The sequence below is a fragment of the Podarcis melisellensis genome (genome assembly GCF_964234715.1).
Source record: "Podarcis melisellensis genome assembly, chromosome: 8".
In the NCBI taxonomy this organism is placed as follows: Eukaryota; Metazoa; Chordata; class Lepidosauria; order Squamata; family Lacertidae; genus Podarcis; species Podarcis melisellensis.
In genome coordinates this window covers 55311794-55332272 of record NC_138540.1, presented here as the reverse complement: position 1 = coordinate 55332272, position 20479 = coordinate 55311794, and the positions used below count along the sequence as shown (strand labels likewise).

General features: G+C 46.6%; 1 protein-coding gene across 1 annotated transcript; it reads left to right on the top strand.

The window, feature by feature from the left end:
• The first annotated feature begins 6404 nt into the window (after positions 1 to 6404).
• MLKL (mixed lineage kinase domain like pseudokinase) lies at positions 6405 to 19527 on the top strand. The gene is made up of 10 exons (XM_081923200.1): positions 6405 to 7090; positions 9971 to 10435; positions 12126 to 12294; positions 12446 to 12543; positions 13041 to 13176; positions 13338 to 13422; positions 14140 to 14291; positions 15448 to 15497; positions 17649 to 17786; positions 18710 to 19527. Exons 2-10 carry the CDS (start codon positions 9973 to 9975, stop codon positions 18778 to 18780), a joined length of 1362 nt encoding a protein of 453 aa, XP_081779326.1. The 5' UTR covers positions 6405 to 7090; positions 9971 to 9972; the 3' UTR covers positions 18781 to 19527.
• Positions 19528 to 20479: the final 952 nt, after the last annotated feature.

Sequence of the window (20479 nt, the reverse complement as noted above, 5' to 3'; positions counted from 1 at the left end):
AAGGGGACTGTTGGCCACCTCTCATCTCCCTTTTCTCAGAGACCCCAGTGCAGAGGTGGTAGCCAGTGGCGTAGCGTGGGGGGTGCAGGGGGGGCCGGCCGCAACATCTGGGGGTTAGGGGGTGCAAATCCATGGGTTAGGGGGCGCAAATCCACGGGTTAGGGGCACAAATTACTTGCCTTGCCCCGGGTGCTGACAACCCACGCTACGCCACTGGTGGTAGCTGTGACTTCTGACATTGCACCCCTGCTCGGGGTTGCAGGCTGGGTTCAGGTGGTTATGGGCACGCCATAGCCCAGCAAATTTTTACAGCAGGGGGCCGGTCCACTGTCCCTCAGACCTTGTGGGGGGCTGGACTATATTTTTTTTGGGGGGGGGGAGAATGAAAGAATTCCTATGCCCCACAAATAACCCAGAGATGCATTTTAAATAAAAAGACACATTCTACTCATGTAAAAACATGCTGATTCCCAGACCGTCAGCGGGCTGGATGCGGCCCCGGGGCCTTAGTTTGCCTACCCATGCCATAGCCCATGATAGAACACCTGCTCTGCATACAGAAGATCCCAGGTTCAACCCCCAACTCCTCTTCCATGTCGGGTGGGGAACATCCCTGGCCTGAAACCCTTTTCATACATTCTCAAGTTGCCTCCCTCTGGCATTGGCCTATCACTGGGCAACCTGCTGCCAGAAGCATGTTTAGCTTTTCTCTCTCCATCCTGAAATGCCTCTTGCTTGCCTAGAAGGAGAGAGAGAGTGAGAGTGTGTGTAAACCTCTTGTTCCTGCACGCCTGGAATGTAATCACCTGGACAAAGGTAAGAGTTGCATCCATTGCTTTGTCCATCTTGCCTATGGCCCCCAGAATGCTGGCCAAGAGTGAATGCTGCCTTCAGGCTCAAGAATGTTTCTGACTCCGAGGTCAGACGATACTGAACTAGCTGTCCTATAGAGCAGCTTCCCATGTTCCTATTGAGTGTGCATCACTTAGAGGCCTTTTGCTCCAACAAGTCGAGTACAGAAGTGGTGACAGGTGTGCAAATGCACCCCCCTCCCGCCAACAAGTGGTAGTTGGTTCTGGGAAAATGCGCTTTTAATAACAGGTAGGCCAGTGATACAATCCTAGAACTGTAGCATTGGAAGACAGCCAAGGGGTCATCTGGTCCAACCCCCTACATGATTGAAGCAGCCTTCGCCAACCTGGTGCCCTCCAGATGTTTTGGGCAGCAGCTACCGTCAGCCACAGCCTACACTTCTATTTTGTAGCCCAACAAGTTTGGAGGACCCTATGTTGGCAAAGCTTGGGTTAAAGCAGTCTTTCTCAACCTGTGGGTCCCCAGATGTTGTTGAACTACAACTCCCATCACCCCTAGCTAGCAAGGCCAGAGCTCAGGGATGATGGGAGTTGTAGTCCAACAACATCTGGGGACCCACAGTTTGAGAACTGCTGGGGTAAAGCATCAAGAAAATGGTGTCCTGGGATTTCCCTGCCCTCAGAGGCAGCCCACCTCTTTGCTTGAGTGCCTCCAAGCACTCCACACACCCTTCCCAGCTGAAATGGGCCAAACATCTGTATTACCTGTAGAACAAGTTTGCTTTAGCCATGACAGAAAGACCCGACTTCCACACCCCTGAGTCTTTACGGAAGGCAAAGCAGCCCTTACTGGTTGAAGCACCAGACATTGTTTGAGAAGTGGCTCCCCTGCTCAGTTTCCCATCCCATCAGAGTTCCTGTTTGTTTCCTCATTTAACCCAGTTCTCCCCACCCCCACCCCACCACCGCTGCCGCTTTGGACGTAGTGGAAGAAGTTTCTTCAGAAAAAAAACCAGTTTCTTCTCTTTTTTTTAAAAAAGCACCAAGTTGTATGATTTGAGGGGAGAGGAGTCCTCCCCTCCCCCCGACCCCCAAGCAACCAGAGAACGAACTGGTAGGCTTTTGAAACGTTGGTGCAGAGTGATGGACTAGGACCTGCAAGATCAGGCTTCAAATCCCTCCTCAGCTCACTGGGACAGTTGCTGTCTCTTTGCCTAGCCCAGTGTTTTTCAACCACTGTTCCGCGGCACACTAGTGTGCCACAAGTTGTTACCTGGTGTGCCGTGGGAAAAATTGAAAAAGTTGAAAGATTTTTTTATAAAAAAAGTCAAATTTTCGCCCACTAGGCAGGCACCGGACTGTGTCCACCCTATTTTCCATCTGTCCTGGGTGGGGATCAGATCGGATGGGATCGGATGAGAGCGGACAGGCGGTCCGCTCTCATCTGATTCCCCATAGAGCTACATGTGTGTCTTTCTTCGATTCCCCATAGAGCTACGTGTGTGTCTTTCTTCAATTCCAGCCAGAATATCAGCTTTGTGTTCAGCCAAACAGGCCCAGGTTGCGCACTGAATAAAGTATTTTATAATTTTTCATATTTCTGTTTACTTACTATCTTATAATAAAGTAATTATAAAATACTTTATTTGTGTTTATTTGATTCCTATTCAAGAGAATTACTTTATATATAGTCAATATAGGCACAGAGTTAAATTTTTTAACATTTTCTAATGGTGGTGTGCCTCGTGATTTTTTTCATGAAACAAGTGTGCCTTTGCCCAAAAAAGGTTGAAAAACACTGGCCTAGCCTACCTCACAGGGTTGTTTGGAGGATTCAAAGGGGGAGAGGAAAACCGATGGGGGCTGCCTCCTTGAGTTCCTTGGAGGAAAGAAGGTGGGTTAGAAATTGAATCTATAGAGAAACAGCACACACACAAAAACTCCACTTGCTTTCTGCAATGGTAGCTAGTTTAAAAACCTTGAGTAAGACCATCCAACACAGTGGAGTTGCATAGGACTGGGAATTCTAATCTGTGGTAGCCATGGTGAAAATTGAAGTGGGATGGGCTTTATTCCAGGTCCATGAATCCAGAGCACTTTGGTCTTTGGTACTGTCCGTGGCTGGCATGCAGGATGTGATTCCTGATAAATCGGCTTGCCCCAAGAGAATGGAGCCTTCAAGGAGGTGGGCAGCCCATCCCTCTTCCGCCCCATATTAAATATCTCCTCCTGGACATCTTTGGTCTGTGTTACTTTAAGCACCTTTCTGGAAACAAGCCTGGCCTTATATATGCAGAGGGCAGGTTGTTCCCCAACACCAGTGGCTGTCTTTTGACACAGTCCATAACAATTTATACACGTACATGCATAAAATTTTGTATACATGCAAAACCAGTTTGTTGGCTCTTTAATTTTGCTCAAGCAGCTTATTTTACACAGAACTTGCTGAGATTCGGCATCTCGGTCTACGCCGAAGCGCAAGATTGAGCAGTGACTGGGCAAAGTTGTAAAATGAGGCATAGGAGGAAAAACGGTCCTCAAATTAAAACAAGAACCCAAAAATTAATAGTAGGGAAGAAGTGGGGGAACTTTTGCAGCCCGAGGGCCACATTTCATTATGTGCAACCTTCTGGGGGCCACAGGCCAGTGGTAGGAGGGGCCAGAAGCAAAAGTGGGTGGGGCAAATGGTACCTTTGTGCAGTAGGATGCTTTCTACACACACACACACACACACACACACACACACACACACACACGCTGCAATGTGTGGGAGGAGGAAGATGTAGGATATTACCATGGGGTGATTTCTGCTCAAGGGGGGGGGTTACTACAAGAGAAGAGGAGAGGAGGCATGGACATGGGGGTGAGATAGGGGTGCAAAGTGGGGCTGTGGAATAGAATGAGGTTGGGAAATTGAGGAGGTAGACTGGAATAATCTATGGGCAAAAAACACTTAAGATAGATGTCTGTCATTACCAAAACTATCAAGATGGAGTGGAAGAGTGAATGAAAAGAAGAGGAAATACAGAGCATGCATAGAATGATTTAGTGCTGTCTATGCCAACGTGATACCCTTCTGCTGGGATGCCTGGGACTGATGGGAACTGTAGAGCAAAGGATCCACAGGAAAACAGATTGCTGATTTAGTGTTTTCACGTGTTTGTGTAGAGCAGGCGTCAGTTCTTCCTGGAAGTGCCACATGGTAAGAAGGGAGTTTTCCTTTTTCGTCTCAAGGCCGTGCCTAATCAATAGCTCTGAAATACTCTCTTCTATTTCTTTTGCACAACTTCACCTTTGACCCTGGGACTCTACATGGGATCTAGAGCTGAGCTCCAGCTCAAATTAAGCCTGGGGTGACCCAACCTGTGTGTGTCCCCAACGCATGTCCAAAGCCTGTCATTTGGAGGATGCAATTTGCCCAGCCACCCACCTCTCACACAAGGAGGAGTGCTGGGGAACCAATCCTAAGCAGGCAGCTGCACTAGGGGCAGATACTCCAAAGTGAATTCCCCTGTGTCAAAGTTCACCCTAACTGATTCTGGACAAGGCATTTGTTTGGGGAGTAGTGTAAACCTTTGTTTTCTGCCTTTCCACTGACTCCTGTTGAGTGAACTTTATTTATACCTGTGTTTTTAGCGGTGTCTGCAAGTGTGTTTCACCAGCTAGGAGAGGTTAGAATGTGATGGTATCTCTAGGTGTCTAGGTTGTGTTGTAAAGCCATGTACATAGAATACCACCACCATCTTGTGGTGACTCATTGTAAGTACTGTTATTAGGTCAATTGGTTGTGGCAAAGGGGGTTGAAATTACAGTACAACACCCTGACTACAGAATCAAGAACTGAAACCATTCCATGGGGGGCTCCTGCTAAAAACACGGAGGCCAAAGGCAGATTCCCTAATAACATTTGTCAAATTGAGAGAGTTTGACAAAGGACTGTTAGGAGCACAGACAGCTAACCCTATATGAAGTGTCACACCCCCTATTAAGATTACCACTACTGTTGGTGGATTGTAGCATCTGACAGGTCCCCACACCATGGGGCCAGGCACCCCATGAAACACAGAGCCATCCTTCAAAATTCACACATCTCTGAATTTTGCAATGCAGCTGTTCCACTGAGTAAGGCGTACGGAAGCGCACCTCCTAAGGTAAAGTGTACATAAAATGTCGGAATTCTGAGCATCTCTGACTTAAAGGCCCTCCTGTGCCCATATATAGTCTTGTGGGTTTCCATAAGATGTAGCTCAGAGGGGTTGCCTGCTTCAGAGCCTGCAGGTAAAGGTGAATAGACTGGTGAGAAGGCATAATGGGGCCTTCTCTCTGGTGCTCCAGTAGTATGCCATGCCATTCTTGTGGGCATTGGACAGGCCTCATTTCCCATGGTAGTTAATGGCCATTGGGTAGGGCAGAAGGCAGGGAAACCAATGACAGGCAGAGCCAACTAATTCTTTCTTTTCCCTGGTGAATTTTAGAAGGGGAACACTGAGAATGATGAGAAGGGGGAAGCTGAAAACCAAGTCTTGAAATCCCCTGGACTGATTTTAAGGAGGTAGGGAGGCAGGTATGGGTTAACTGAGGAAAGACTGAGGACCAGCCTCCACTGTCCATTTCTCACATTTTAAAAGAAGGCTGTAAAAACCCACGTTTTCTCAACAACTTTTGATGAGCAGGGTATGGGGGTATTGAGAGATGGCCTTTTCCCTTGTACACCCAGTAGATCCCTGTGGTCAGTGGGAGAGTTTCTCCAGCAAGTTCCAAACATCTCAGAAGCCCCCTCTGCAGTAACTCAGAGCAAGGCTTTCAGTGTGGCTGCTCCCATTCAATGCAAGAGCATTTCTGCCCAGTTATGACAAGAGCTCACTCTCTGCACTTTCTGGAAATGGCTGAAGGCATTTTTGTTCTGACAGGCGTTCCCAGCTTGATAAAGGTAAAGGTACCCCTGCCCGTACGGGCAAGTCTTGTCCGACTCTAGGGTTGTGCAGCCATCTCACTCTATAGGCCAGGAGCCAGCGCTGTCCGAAGTCACTTCCGGATCACGTGGCCAGCGTGACGAAGCTGCAGCTGACGAGCCAGCACCAGCGCAGCACACGGAAACGCCGTTTACCTTCCCGCTATAAAGCGGTAGCTATTTATCTACTTGCACTTAGGGGTGCTTTCGAACTGCTAGGTGGGCAGGAGCTGGGACCGAAAGACGGGAGCTCACCCCACCGTGGGGATTCGAACCGCCGACCATACTGAGCGCCACAGCGCCACCCGCGTCCCCTCCCAGCTTGATAGATGGATCTTTACCACGAATGTCTGTTTGTCAGAGTTTTAGTCTTGTTTTAAATGTATTAGTTGTTGTTTTAAAGTGCTTTTTATCACCCTGTGTGTAAATCACCTTGAGATGGTTTAGAAGCCTAGTAACACATCAATGGTAATAATTATGATGATGATAATGTATGGCTAAGGCAGTATCACTTTCTGCTAGTAGTTTTAAGGTTATTGTTTCTACTTGTAGTGCTAGCTACAGGCACTTCCAGGCTTTTGCTATTTTTAACCACAGCCTGGAAAATCCCGGTTGCACAATTAAAGTTGCTTTGGAGCTCTTGCATAACAAACCACCTTCTGCAAATATCACACCTGAATATCACACAAGGGCAGAAGCTTAATAAACAAGGTGTCTCGAAAGGACACATTTTTGCTTTGAAAGATTTTAGGAAACAAGTTTGCATTTGAAAACATTGTAGCCACTTTGTGATGGATTTCCTGAAAAAGCACGAGTACTGTACAGTGGTACCTCAGGTTACATACGCTTCAGGTTACATACACTTCAGGTTACAGACTCCGCTAACCCAGAAATAGTGCTTCAGGTTAAGAACTTTGCTTCAGGATGAGAACAGAAATCGTGCTCCGGCAGCGCAGCAGCAGGAGGAGGCCCCATTAGCTAAAGTGGTGCTTCAGGTTAAGAACAGTTTCAGATTAAGAACAGACCTCCAGAATGAATTAAGTACTTAACCCGAGGTACCACTGTATACACCTCTCTCCAATAAAATAAAGTCAGTTGAATTTCTGTGTCCAAAGCACGTGGCCTTCCCCTTTTGAGAACTGAAAGTAAAACAGCAGCTCAACCAACGGGAAGGTGTCCCACCCGCCTTCCTAAAGTGCTCGATCCTTCTTCGACAGGAAGTGAGGCCAACTTCTGGGAAAGGCGAAGCTGAGAGTTCAGCAGTTGGAGCAAACTCTTGATCGCACGGCAAGAAGAAAAGGGGGATCCGGAGACCACCGATAAACAGGTAAGCAGGAGCTGGGCGGAGGAGGGCAAGGAATCCTGCTCCCCTGCAAGGGCTGAAATGGGCACTCGGGGCTATATTTAGAGGATCGTGAGACCTCACACAATACACCAAGTAAAAGAAAGAAAGTTTTACCACCAGCCCTCTCCCCCCGCCCCTCTTCTTCCCCAACCTTATGCTGTATATAACATGAATGTCTCACACTGTGTGTAACTGATCAGTAGAAAAGACTCTACGAACTGAAAATGCACGTACCTTTGTAAGCCAAGAAAATCTTTAATAAAAATTGCTTAAAATAAAACAAAATAGGGGATGGGAAGGAGAGATTAGTGGACCAGGTGCTGGTCTTTCTGAATTCATACTAAGTGCATTTGTTATTTTATTTGTTCCTTGCATTTATATACCACCTTTTCTTCCAGTGTGGCGCACATGGTTCTCCTCCTCCCCATTTTATCCTTGCAACAACCCTGTGAGGTAGCTTGGGCTGGGGGGCAGTGATAGGCCCAAAGTCAACTAGTGAGCTTCATGGCTGAGTGTGTGTCTGTGTGCAATTAAAGCGGAGAACAGCTGGGTGTGTGCAAATCTTTAACTGCTTTCTGCTTTTCGCTTCTCCCCAATGCTCTGGCCGCAGCTGAATTTCACTCTGACCATGGGTGGCATCTGGCCTCTGGGATAGGAATTTTATAGTCTTAGATATATGGCGATGTTCATAACCACACGTACATAGATCAGCACAGGAAAGCCAACCTGGAACCATTTTGATTCCTAAACTGAGCAAATGTTTCTCTGCATGGTCAAAATGGAAAAGCTTCCCCATTGTCTCTTCCTTCACAAATCCTGTCTTAATCTGTGTTTGAATAAGGGTGTGAGCCTTATCATTACAAGACTGCCCAGGCTCCCCAAGAAATCCAGACAGGAAATAAACAAAGCGACAGGAGAAAACAATATGCAAATGTTCTGTTTTGGACCGCCTTATCTGAGGGGTGGTCTTAGGTTACACCCCTTCTGTGATGAATGCATAATGTTTCTGGGGGTGGTCTTGATCTACAGGGTGGCAATTTCAATAGTCTTTATAAGGCCTTGCAGGCCATTGTTCTGGGTCCTCTTCCTCTCCTGCGTGTGAGGGGAGCACCCTGTTGCAACAGATCAATAAAGATCAGGCTTAATAGCTGCTTTGCTTCTCAATATTCTCTGGTTGGCCTCTGTTATTTTCTCCTACCAATAGGGAACCTATGTAAGGACTCTATATGGGCTCTTGGATACCCCATAAGGGAAAAGGGCATATTTTTATTTACAACACCTCAGGCTGCAAAAGGGAATTTAAAGTAAAGCCAGTCCACGGATGAGGCTAGCTGAAGCATCTGCCTCGTAAGAGGCGGCGTCCTGCCCACCACATTGCTTCAGCCCCCTTGCGGAACTCGCTTCGCTCTCTCACCGAGTTTGGCAAGAGAGGGAGGGAATGTTCCAGCTTGTGGTATAAATGGGGAGGGGGTGACACATTCCCATTTTGCGTCAGGTGGGGAAAGGGGATGGGCCACCCATGATCTAACAGCTGTGGGGTGGAGGCCTCCCCATCCCCTCAGGGCACGTGTTGGGGACTGCAATTAATCCCCATGAGATTCCATCAGGTGGAAATCAAAGAGGGATACAGTGGTACCTCGGGTTAAGAACTTAATTCGTTCTGGAGGCCCATTCTTAACCTGAAACTGTTCTTAACCTGAGGTACTATTTCTGGCTTAGCGGAGTCTGTAACCTGAAGCGTCTGTAACCTGAAGCGTATGTAACCCGAGGTACCACTGTAGTCTTTTGTGAGCTTCCAGGCATGTGAGGGCCAACTTAGGAGGGTAATGGCGATGCTCAGTGCAGCTCTGTGCCACTTTTCCATGCCGCTGACTGAAATATTTTGCAAACGAGGCCTTGGCACCAAGCTTACGTTTAACTTTAAAAAGCAAAACAAAAAACACCTTACCGGATTTCTTCCTGGAAAGGGTAGGTCTGGATCAAATTGCAGGGAAGATGCCAGTGTGGTTGCATCTATTTCCATAAAGCACCACGTGTACATTTTTTGTCCTCTTTTTATTAATTGTTATGGTAATGTACATAGGTACCCTAGAACAGTGCTCAGCTTCAAAATGCAGAAGAGAATTCCCCAGAGCATGTTCCACCCCTTTAAAAAATATTATTTGGATGATGATGATATATTTATTTATACCCTGCCTTTTTCCCTGATGGGAGTCAAGGTGGCTTACAGACAAAAACATAGTAATATCAATCATTTAAAAACAATTAAATATTGATAGAGTTAGAACTATATACACATATAAAATCTGTTTAAAATATCACCAAAGAAACAGCAAGGCACCGGCCCTCTATCTAAAACCAGTCAATTCCTAAAGGAGGCAGGGTAAGTTGCCTGCTTCAGGCAGCAGAACTTGGGTGTCATGAATGGGCAGCAAGTTGTCGAGCCATGTAATTTAATTTTATCAGGGTTGTACTTTTAGGTCCAGGAATAGAGAGATGTGTGGTTGCCACTTCGGCCAGCAAAATACCTTGGGCTGGCCCCAGGTCTCAAGCTGGTTTAAGGCCCCATTCACTCTGTACATTTAAAGTGCTATCTTGTTGGCATCCATCTATCTTAAGAGACAGACAATGGAGTTCACTTCCGGGAGTGACGCACCCTTAACAAACTACAGTACCCAGAATTCTTTGGGGGAAGCCAAGTCTGTTTAAAGTGGTATCATTGCACTTTATATAATGCAGACACTTTCAACAAGCAAGTCTCCACTGGATGGTGGTGATCACGAGCTGTCTTGTGTTGCCCAGCAAATCCCGAGGGAAGCACCTGTGTTCTGCTTTGCTCACCATGTCCTTCCTTTCCCACAGTTATGGATACCATCCAGGCCATTCTGAAAGTTTCGGTCACCATCTTTAACCAATGTGAGAAAATGACGGATTGCAATAAGCACAGAGAGCGCCTTGTTGAGCGCATTAAGACCCTCCAGCGGCAGGTTGAGCGCTTGCACCAGGTCTGCACCAGCTTCTCCGATCACCTGGTATCGCTGCTGAAACAGACGCTGAACGTCCTGGAAAAGGCCCAGACAAAGCTTTGCGAGTATGGTGACATGCCCCAGTGGCAGCGGTTCTTGAAGGCTAGCAGAATGCTGAAGGACTTTGAAAGAATGAACATAGACATCAGCGATGCCGGTCATGACCTAATGAGGCAACTAGAGATCGAGAAGCTATTAGATGACCGTCAAGACCTCTTGAAATTTACGAAGACTCTTGTGAACCAGGAAGGCAAACAGGATCTTGTGGAGGACTGTGTATCTTTGAAGGAGATGAACAAAGGTGCTCCCGATCCTCTGCCTGGGGGGGGGGGGGAACAGCGATGGTGGCAGCCACCAGCCAGGGGCTTGTCCTTAGGGAGGGATATTTGAGTGGCGGCATGATTTAAGTCACTAGTCTTCAACCTTTTTAGACTCAGGACCTGCTTCTCCCCTAAGAATTATGGGAAGTGTTGTTTGTTAAAGATGCAGAGAGTTCTTGGGAGCCCCCTCCCCCCAGTTCCCTCACAGTTACCGTTCAGAGTGGTTTAACAATCAATCCTTCTTCCCACTGAACTTGGGAAATTGTAGTTTGTAGTTTTGTGAGGGGAACAAAGGCCTCCTAACATCTCTCAGCACCCTTAACAAACCACAGCTCCTGGGATTCTTTGGGGGAAGCCACAACTAAAATGCATGGTGAATGTGGCCTAATTCAGGCGTCAAAAGTCGCCTAGGTGCCCCACTGGTTTCTGGGTGTTTCAGTGTATACAGTATATCCCCCCCCTTGGGATAACCACAACCTTACGCTGTGCTCTGTGGCCACCCTGTACCCCAAGAACAAGGAAATACATTTGGCTCATTATCACTTCATTGCTGTGCTCTGAAGGAGTGTTGCCTTGTTGGGGCCTTGCTAGGAACTCAAAAGACTCAGAGCACAAATTAAGATGGCAGGTAGCTGGATTCTCACCAACACTGGACCTTGTTAACACACTCAGCCACCTTGTAACCATTTTTTTTTTATGATTAAAAAGGCCAGAAGGTGGCAGAAGATCTAAGGCTCACTGCAAAAGATTTTGGGTTTGAGCCCCTTCTAGTGCTGCTGTTTCTGTGCTTTTCCATTGAAACCTTTTGGAACCAGAAGTACCTGGCAAGATAGAGAGATAACTCACATACCTTGTTTTCCCCGACACCTTCCAAGCTCCCAAGAAGCAGCTTTTGAAGTGAGTGTCTTAAAATCATTCCCAAACTAATCTCTCAGTTATGGGGGCCAAATGTACTTGCCTTAATTAGAGAGCAGGAGGCCCAGACACATGTCCGAGCCAATTTCAGAGCAAAGCATGCAACCAGATCAGGCAAGCTTCTCAAAGCCACAACTGTCTTTTATTGCTACACCACTTCAGCTTCAAAGCTTATTATTCTGGGTCGTTAACCAACATTAGAAATGAACAAACATTCGAAGGCCCACCGCATGATCCTTTATAGATGGGGAGGGCATTCCACAGGGTGAGTGCGACTGCTGAGAAGGCCCTCTGCCTGGTTCCCTGTGCCCTCACTTCTTGCAATGAGGGAACTACCAGAAGGCCCCTCAGAACTGGATCTCAGTGTCCGGGTTGAACGATGGGGGTGGAGGTACACAATGAAGGTTCTGGTACTGGTCTTGCTGCACTCCAAGGAGCCTGGCTTAAATACAGTTCAAAGGGGAGGGGTAGATGACACACAGCTGGCTCAAACATCTCTCCTCCAGAGGAGGCTGACAGCAGCAAAAGGTGAATGTTGGGGAAGAGAGTGATGGCAAGTCTCTCTTCCCCAGCCCTCCTGGAAGTACCAGCTGCCGGTGCAGGTCTTATTGCACTTCCAGTTTCTTTTCTTCTGAAATACTGAAACTTGAATATTGCCAGCTCACCATGTGGGGATCTCCAAGTGACTGTGGGCCTCTCTCCCAATTCTGATCTGTTTCCATGGGCTTCTTTCTTACCCCCTTCCATTCCCTCCAGGCCAGGATGCTGCTGCTTCCATGGAAATCACTGAAATACCCAAAAGCCAGATCACCAACGTGACCATCCTGGCGGAGTGTGAGAGCTACACCCTGTGCAGTGGACAGTACAATTATTGCTCTGTGGCCATCAAAGTCTTCAAGAACCCTTTGAATGAGAACAAGCCACAGTGAGTGCCTCTCTTTGGTCCTCTTCTTGAGTGATGGGTACAAGTGGCCACCTCTATATTGCAAAGCTAACCTAACCACCCTCACAGAGGGAACTGATGGAGAGACTTTCGGCTCCATCACAGAGGCTGATCTTTCTGTTGCTTCCCCCAGGGATGTGAGGAGCATCTTTTGGACCGAAATCAAGACTATGAAGAAGTTTGAGTCTCCCCACATTGTCCGTCTGTATGGGATGTGCATAGATGAGAGTGGTAAGACCTTTGCTCTTTGTGTGTATATGTGTGTTTGGGGGGGGGGGGAGGTAAGAATTCATCCTTCCACAGTAGTTAATGCATGTCTGTATTTAACTTTCTTTATGTGGTTTTTACTGTATGGTTTTATGTATTTTTTTGTGGTAAACTGCTTTGATATTTTTCATGAAATAGCAGTTTCTAAAATATATTTTATAAATAAATGAAACAGAAGAAAGAATACACAGTCAGATATTGAACCAAGAAACGTCCATTGTATTCATACATGCTTTTGGTGCAGTGCTGTGCCTCACCCTCAACTTCACAGGAGCGAAGTTTTATTTCAAATAGCACCAGGTCTTCCACTTAGCCTCTCCTGACCAGGAATATGTGCTCTCCACTCTGTTTTCATGAATGTCTCTAGGAGCTGAAAACTGTTTGGTAGCAGAGCACAAAAGACAAAGACAGCCACTGACTGAAATGGAGCAGCAATTCATCAATTGTCTTCTTTGCCATAGGCTTCCCTCCTGAATACTCCATCATCACGGAATATTGTGAAAAGGGTACCCTGAGGCAAGTGCTGAAAAAGGAGCCTCACCTATCCTGGAAGATTCGCTTGGAAATGGCAAAGGATGCTGCCATCGGCCTGTACAGGTACACTGAGCCTGGCTAGAAGGGGGAAAGGGCTCTGCCGTTGTGTTTGCACAGCACCCTCCCACTCTCCCTCCAATAAGTGGCAGTGACTCTGCTGTCTGGAGGTCAGGTACACAGAGTGTTGGCTTTTTCCTCCACTTCTTGGCTCTTTTTGACTGCAGGTTGCATCAGACGGGGGACAAGCCTCAGGTGCATTACTGCATCAACAGCACCAGGTTCCTGGTTGACAAAAACTACTGTGTAAAGGTGAGAGCTGTGTAAAGGTGTCGTGGCTTCAAAGAAGGCTTAGAAAGGCATATCTGCCTTGCACACTTTCAGTGGCTTAAGGATCATTTTCACCCTCCAAGGAAGTCCGGAAACTGGAGACCTGCAGGGAGGGGCTGATTGTTGGACAGGTCTGCCCAATATATTCCATAAAAGGTAAAGGGACCCCTGACCATTAGGTCCAGTCGTGACCAACTCTGGGGTTGCGGTGCTCATCTCGCTTTATTGGAGGAGGGAGCCGGCGTACAGCTTCTGGGTCATGTGGCCAGCATGACTAAGCCGCTTCTGGCGAACCAGAGTAGTGCACGGAAACCTTCCCGCTGGAGCGGTACCTATTTATCTACTTGCACTTTGACGTGCTTTCAAACTGCTAGGTTGGCAGGAGCAGGGACAGAGCAATGGGAGCTCAAATACCCATACCCACCTTCAAATGTCTGCATCTCTAGCTGTGTGTGTGTGTTGCATTCCTGACCCTTGGCTAGAGAGCTAGAGTCATAGAATTGGGAGGGTCCCCCAAAGGTCATCTACTCCAACCCACTACTGCTGTGGGTACCAGCCTCCCTGGTAACCAGCTATCCAGCCACCCCCTTCTGAGGCACACTCTTCCTCAAAACAGCTCGTCCTGTCAGGATGCTCTCTTCAACATTTAGCCTTAACCCCATTTTCCTGATAACACAACATTCTCTCTGCTCTTCTCAGCTCTCTGGGTTTGAACTGAGTCAGACGGTCTCTTCCATCAGACGGAAGCCCAAGGAGAAACCCAAAAAAGAGGTCAGTGCTTCAGCCTACATCTGCCCCGAGGGCCTGCGGTCAGTGGAGCATCAATACAACCTGGCCAGCGAAATATACAGGTATTTTATCGCAAAGTACTGCCACACCCCATTTTTATTTATCAGGGGCATCTTCATTCCATTCTTTAGCCAAAGAAGCTGCTTTACAAAATCGCCAGCCCCACAAGCTGGGTCGAAAAGCCTGCAGGAGCCGCGTGCTCTTTAAAGGCTGCACGGCTTCTGCAGGCTTTTCTATGAGGTGGGGAACAAGGGACTTTTCCCCGAGGAGGGACAAGGGACTGACTGGCTGTTTCAGTCCCTTCTCCCTCCTGGTCGAAAAGTCCGCAGGAGTCGCGAGCTGCTCCTGTGGGCTTTTGTGGGAGGTGGGGGAATTCCGCCACCTCCTGCAAAAGCAGGGAGAAGGTCTTGGAGTAGCGCACAGGCTGCGTGCAGCCTGTCCACTGCTCCCAGAGCTGCCGGGGGGGGGATAATATTTTTTCCCTTGATTCCCCCCCCCGAAAACTAGGTGCGCCCTATGGGCCGGTGCGCCCTATAGAGCGAAAAATACGGTAAAAGTTAAACAGAAATCCACAGAACGGTTGCAATAAATAACTATAATCAATAAAACAACGGTAAGCCACAGTACATAAAATAATGCAATACAAATTGAAAGGCAGAGACTAGAGGGTGGAGCAAGGCAGGTGGAAGGAGGCCTTGCCTGGCGAAGTCTCTCCCCTCACAGTTCTTCCTTCAGGACCAGCCCCCTTATGAGGACTCCTAGGGCCGGAGGGTCGGGAAAGGCAGGTGGAAGGATCTTCCTGTCCACCTGGAAATGGATAGGCCTCCATGCAGGACCGGCCTGCTCAGGAGGCGAGGTGAGGCAGTGGCCTCAGGGCAGCCGGCTCTGGACAGCTGGGCGGGGCAGCAGAATCTTCCCCAATGCCCACCCATAGGTGTGAGCAATGCTGGGTGTGCATTGGAGGAGGAGCAGATGGCATGGTCACATGGCATCTTCTGTTTCGCAGCAAAGCGTCCTGGCCAGCCTTGCCTCCCTGAAGAGTGGCTGAGCTGGTAAACTTTGCTACCTTCCAGCTGTGGAGGTTCTGTGACATCGCATTCCCTAGGCCTGGCTGAAAGCAGGCAGAGAGCCCACCTGCCATCTGCTGGCCATAGCCTTGGGGGTATAGGTCAAACATATAATTGCATTCACACCACAGAAGTGTTTGCTTCGTTTCAGCTTTGGGATTGTCCTGTGGGAGATCGCAACTTGCAAGATCCCATTTGAAGGTGAGGCATGGATGGGGGCAGGGTTGGGCTCATTCTTTTGGGAAGGGATCAGCAGGCAGGCTCTGCAGACTTAGGAGCGCAACTGAGACTACAATCTGAAGCAGCTAGGGGAGAGGGGCTGTTTTTCAGAAGCCGTCCGAGATTCCTTGCACTTCCCTTTACATGCAAATATTACAGACTGGCAAAGTGTAATTCCTGGTGAAATAGATGTAATTGCTCAGCTTCAATCTGGTAAAGCTCCAGGCTCTATCCTACCTGGTCAATTAAAATCTATCCTAAAGTGCTAAGCACCTATTACCCTATTTTCAGTTCTTGGATTACTGTTCTTGGATTATATTTGGATTAAAGCTATAATAATCCCTGTTTAAAAAGCTCAAAGAAAAAGTAGATAGACTTAGCAGGATTAATTTTAGCAACCCCCTTTCAGTTATAGAGAAGTAATGTGCCAGGTTTTTAATCCAAACCTTCCGACTTGGGTTGAAGACAACCATCTCCCAAGGGAGAAACAGATTCATCTCAGGGCAGGTCAGTGTATTATTTGTTGCAGTGTATTAGCCCACATTGCAGAGAGAGATACATACCTCATTTCCTGGCAGTAGGTTTTTCTCTTACTTCCATTGATTTTAAGTCAGCTTTGGACTTGGTTCCAAAGGAACTGTTATGATCCAAATTCAGTAAAACCCTCTGTGGTCAGCTGAGCCTAGGGATAGCTGAATATGTCAGTTCCTGCTTCTCTCACTATCTATTTCCACCTCCCCACCCCCAAAGTTCAGTTCACATTTCTGCATCACTGTGCTTTTTTCTTTCTTTTAAAAGTCCTCATGCAAATCCATCAGCATTTCAGTTCACAATATACACATTTTGTATGCATTTTTGCCCAGTATGCACATTTTTGCAAGCATTTCTCGCTCAATACATTTTCACTAATAAATGAATTTTATACACTTTCCTCACACATTTCCTCCACTTTCCTCTCCTTCCTTGGAGGTTTTAAAGCAGAGGTTAGATGGTCATTTGTCATGGATGCTTTAGCTGAGATTCCTGCATTGCTAGGGCTTGGAGCAGATGACCCTTGAGGTACCTTCCAACTCTACAATTCCATGATTTTTTTGTACACAGCATTCGGTTATAGAACTGCATCAGAAAATTCAGAGAGGTGTTAATTTCAAAGGATGGTTATGTCAGTTTTAGTCTGCGTAGACTCTTTGAGATGAATGGACATGACTAACAGGTTTATTAATGTCAATAGGTCTACTTTGAGTAAAACGCAGTTGGCTCCAGCCCTAAAATCCTAAGCAAACTGAATTTCTCCCACATCCCTAGCTGAGCCATGTGTCCATCCTGCTACTATCTTGAGGAAGTAGGACTCCAAACTTTTGCATGTACATAGTCAGAATGCCCCTTTTATGTTGGTGGAGGAGGCACTGTGGTGGCACTGTGCTTTCTGGAATGGGTGGGACGACATGGCACCATGAGAGCTGGGAAGCCACTGGCGCCAACCTGGAGTCTCCTTGCTTCACCCCATCCTCATGCAGATTAACACAGTGCTGTTGCTGCTGGGAGGACACTGCTGCTTCCAGCCACACATTCCAAGAGTCACCACTAGAGCACAGGTCTCTGTGTGGTTCTGTATCGTTTCCTGACCTGCTTTCCCACTGCAACTCTCTTCCCCAGCTGCTTGTCTTCTTATGAAATCCCAGACAAGGGAAGATAACACATCTAGATCCCAGTGGGTGTGTGGAAAGGATTGGAGCAGAACAGGGGCTGGCAGGGAACTGCTTATGTACTTACCCCGTCACTTCTCCTTTGAAACTTGAATGCCCTCCCGCAGCAGATTTCATAACAGTTTGGGTCCCTGCCTTTGCAACCAGTGTTCATTGGGGCCTAAGAGCAAGGAGTAGGGTTGTATATCTCTCTGTGTGTCCACATGGAGCCACCCAGGCCCAGATTCCTATCCCTGACTGGATCTACACAGATATAAAAAATGCTATGGGAGAAAAACGCACTCTCTCTATATAGAGCTCCCAATGGAATTTGCCATTGACTTTGGATTGCAGCTCTACAGCCCCATCTGGTGTCACATTTATATAACGCACTTATAACATTATAATTGTAGCTGTGTAGCTGAGTCTCCTGTGTTTATTAACTCAGGTTGCACTGCAAAGGAGATCCGTGATAAGGTTTGCAATCGGGAGCAAGAACCTCTGGGAGACGACTGCCCCCCACGCCTGCGGGACGTCATCAACAAATGCCGGGATTTCGACCCTTCCCTGCGGCCAACTGCTGAAGGTACCAGTGACCTGGCCTGTAGCAGGTCTTGGGGACCAGAGCTGTGGGCATGGCAGCTAAAGGGATCCAAATCACCATACCCTATTCTTCCTCCACAAGCAAAGCAAAACTGGCATAGGTAGCCTCTCCCTGCCCTCCCCTTGCTTGGCCTCACTAATTTGGAATGTTCCATTCTTTTCTTTTAAAAAAAGGTAACTCACAACTTATGCACATTTAACTTATGCACATTTAATTCAGCTTTAAGCACATGGCAAACAAACAAACAGGGAGGGGGGGGGAAAGTTCAGGAAAAAAGAATTTGGCAATCTTACTTGCCATTGAATGCAGTGTGTTTTGACTATACACAATTTTTGCCTTATGTGCTATCCCCGAAATGTAACCCCCATGAAAGATGAGAGTTGTCTATACCATCAAACAAGCACCAGACAACAATAGCATACAGAAAAGGGAAACAAAAGCAAGCAACATGTCCCCACTCAGTAAAAAAGCAAACAAGCAGGCAAAACAACAGGACATACCTGTGTGCCCTGCAATGGTCTAAGACAAATGCAATATACATCTGAAAACTGTGTTAACAAAAAAATACTAGAGGCAATACACCTAGAATTAAGACACCAGGCCCCTCCAAAACAACACAACAATAAGCAACAATGGTGGTGGTAGTGTTCCTCTGGGTAAGAATTAATAAAGGAAATAAAAGGGTAACCAATCCTCATGGAACTTGTCTCTTATCAAGTTTCACCCCTCACGACTTTACAGTGTTCCTTTAACTTGCAGTTCTGCAAAAGTAATTGATAAGTAACTCATCCACAAAAATGCAATCTCCATTTGAGCAGCCACCCAAAGGTGAAGTGTTAACGATTAAAATATTACACTTTTATTAACTCCATTCTGAAAATCAGCTTGCCTTTGTTTTTTTGCAGATATTGTGGAGCAACTCATTGTTCCTGACCTTTTGAAGGAGAAAGAGCCTGACCACAAGAAGGGGGACTGAAATACAAGAACTTGTTCTCAGCACCATATTGCAGGGCCACCCTGAGCATCAGCACAAAGCCAAGACCTTTTTCCAATGGGCATGTCCCTACAGCCCTTGGTCAAATTGGCGCACTGTCATAACTTGTTAATTTGGGCCTGGTTCACACGCAATGCTGTTTAACTGTGGTTTGTTTACTGCTAGCAAACCACAGTCTTGATCCATAGTTTGCTATTATCTTATAAACCTTGGTTTGTCTTCACTATGGCTTAGTGTTACAGGTGAACCCAGAATCCTTCCTTAGCTATGATTTTTTTAACCACCCCACCCCAGATGCTCATCAGATTCAGCAGCAGTAAGTTTTATTATATGGTCACAGACCTGGAAAACTAATCCTTACAAAGGCATGAGGCAAGAGCTGCTGGAAAACAAAACAAACTATGGGAAAAGGACAGCTGGTGGTTCCCTCAGGGCTTCTTGTGTACATGACTTTGCATTATACTATTTGCACATTATACAAATTGTGGCTTAGTGTTAGTATATGTGAGCATAACCTTAGTAAGCTTCAATGCACTGTTGCTTCTTACAAGCCAGCCCAAAGATTTCTTTTGGCGGAAATGGTTGCCCCACCCCAATGGAAATCAATGCATGTTTTTAGATCTATTAATTAGCACAATAAGAATTCCAGACCCAATGCTTCATTCTTCAAACTTAACTAGGGGTATTGTGAGGTGTTCTGTAATTCAATAAAATTATACTGAACCCATAGCAGGAATTTTTGTGTGTTCTTCTGACCACAATTTAAAGAAGGATGATATGGAGCCAGAAAGAGCATGTAAGAGGGCAATCAAAATAATGTCCTATGAGAAAAGACTAAAACGAGTTGGGGGCAGTTGACCTTGAGCTGGCCTCCCGTGCAAATTTTTCTGCTACTCCCCCCCCCCAACCTATTTTTGGCATAAGCGACAACAATAAAAATAAAATAGATACAGTAGCACTGGAATGGATAGAGCCCAATGCTCTGATGGAGTTGCTGCAATGATGGGTGCCAATCTGAACTTTTTCTTTGGTTTATTTCTGGAGATCATGGCATCAATGTAGTGGGCATAACTTGATATAAAAAAACCCCATTATGAACTGTAGTGATTCTGGTACTATTCCTTACCTTAAACATGTCCTGGAATGTATGAGTAAGTACCCTGAAATCTTAACACTTAATCTAAAGACCAGCACACTAATCTATGCTACCAGCCAAGTTTGATTATCATATTCTGTAGGAAAAAATGGGAGTTCTCCAGACAACGGAATGTTCTTCCAGAGGGAAAGTCATGATTCAAGAAGCATGCAAGATAATTGGTTAGCTATTTATCACTAAAGTCATGTCCAGTCAGCTTCAAACTTAGCAAGGTAAACACAATAGCAAACAGAAATAAACAAAGGTACAAAATGGAATAAAGATGTTATAGCACACACTCATCTGGGAAGACCCCTCCCTTCTCCATATGGTAACATTGACCCAATATTTTGCAGGTTTTCAATTGTTGGGTTGCTCACATGCTTCAGCTGGACCCCATTTTTGCTTTAAAATCTCAAGGACCGGTTTCATGTCTCGCTGGACCATGCACCAGGTAATTGGGGTGGGTGGGTGGAGACATTAGCCTTGCTTGTACAGGCTATAATAGACCGGGAACCAAGGTTCAGCTTGGTTCTGAACAGATAA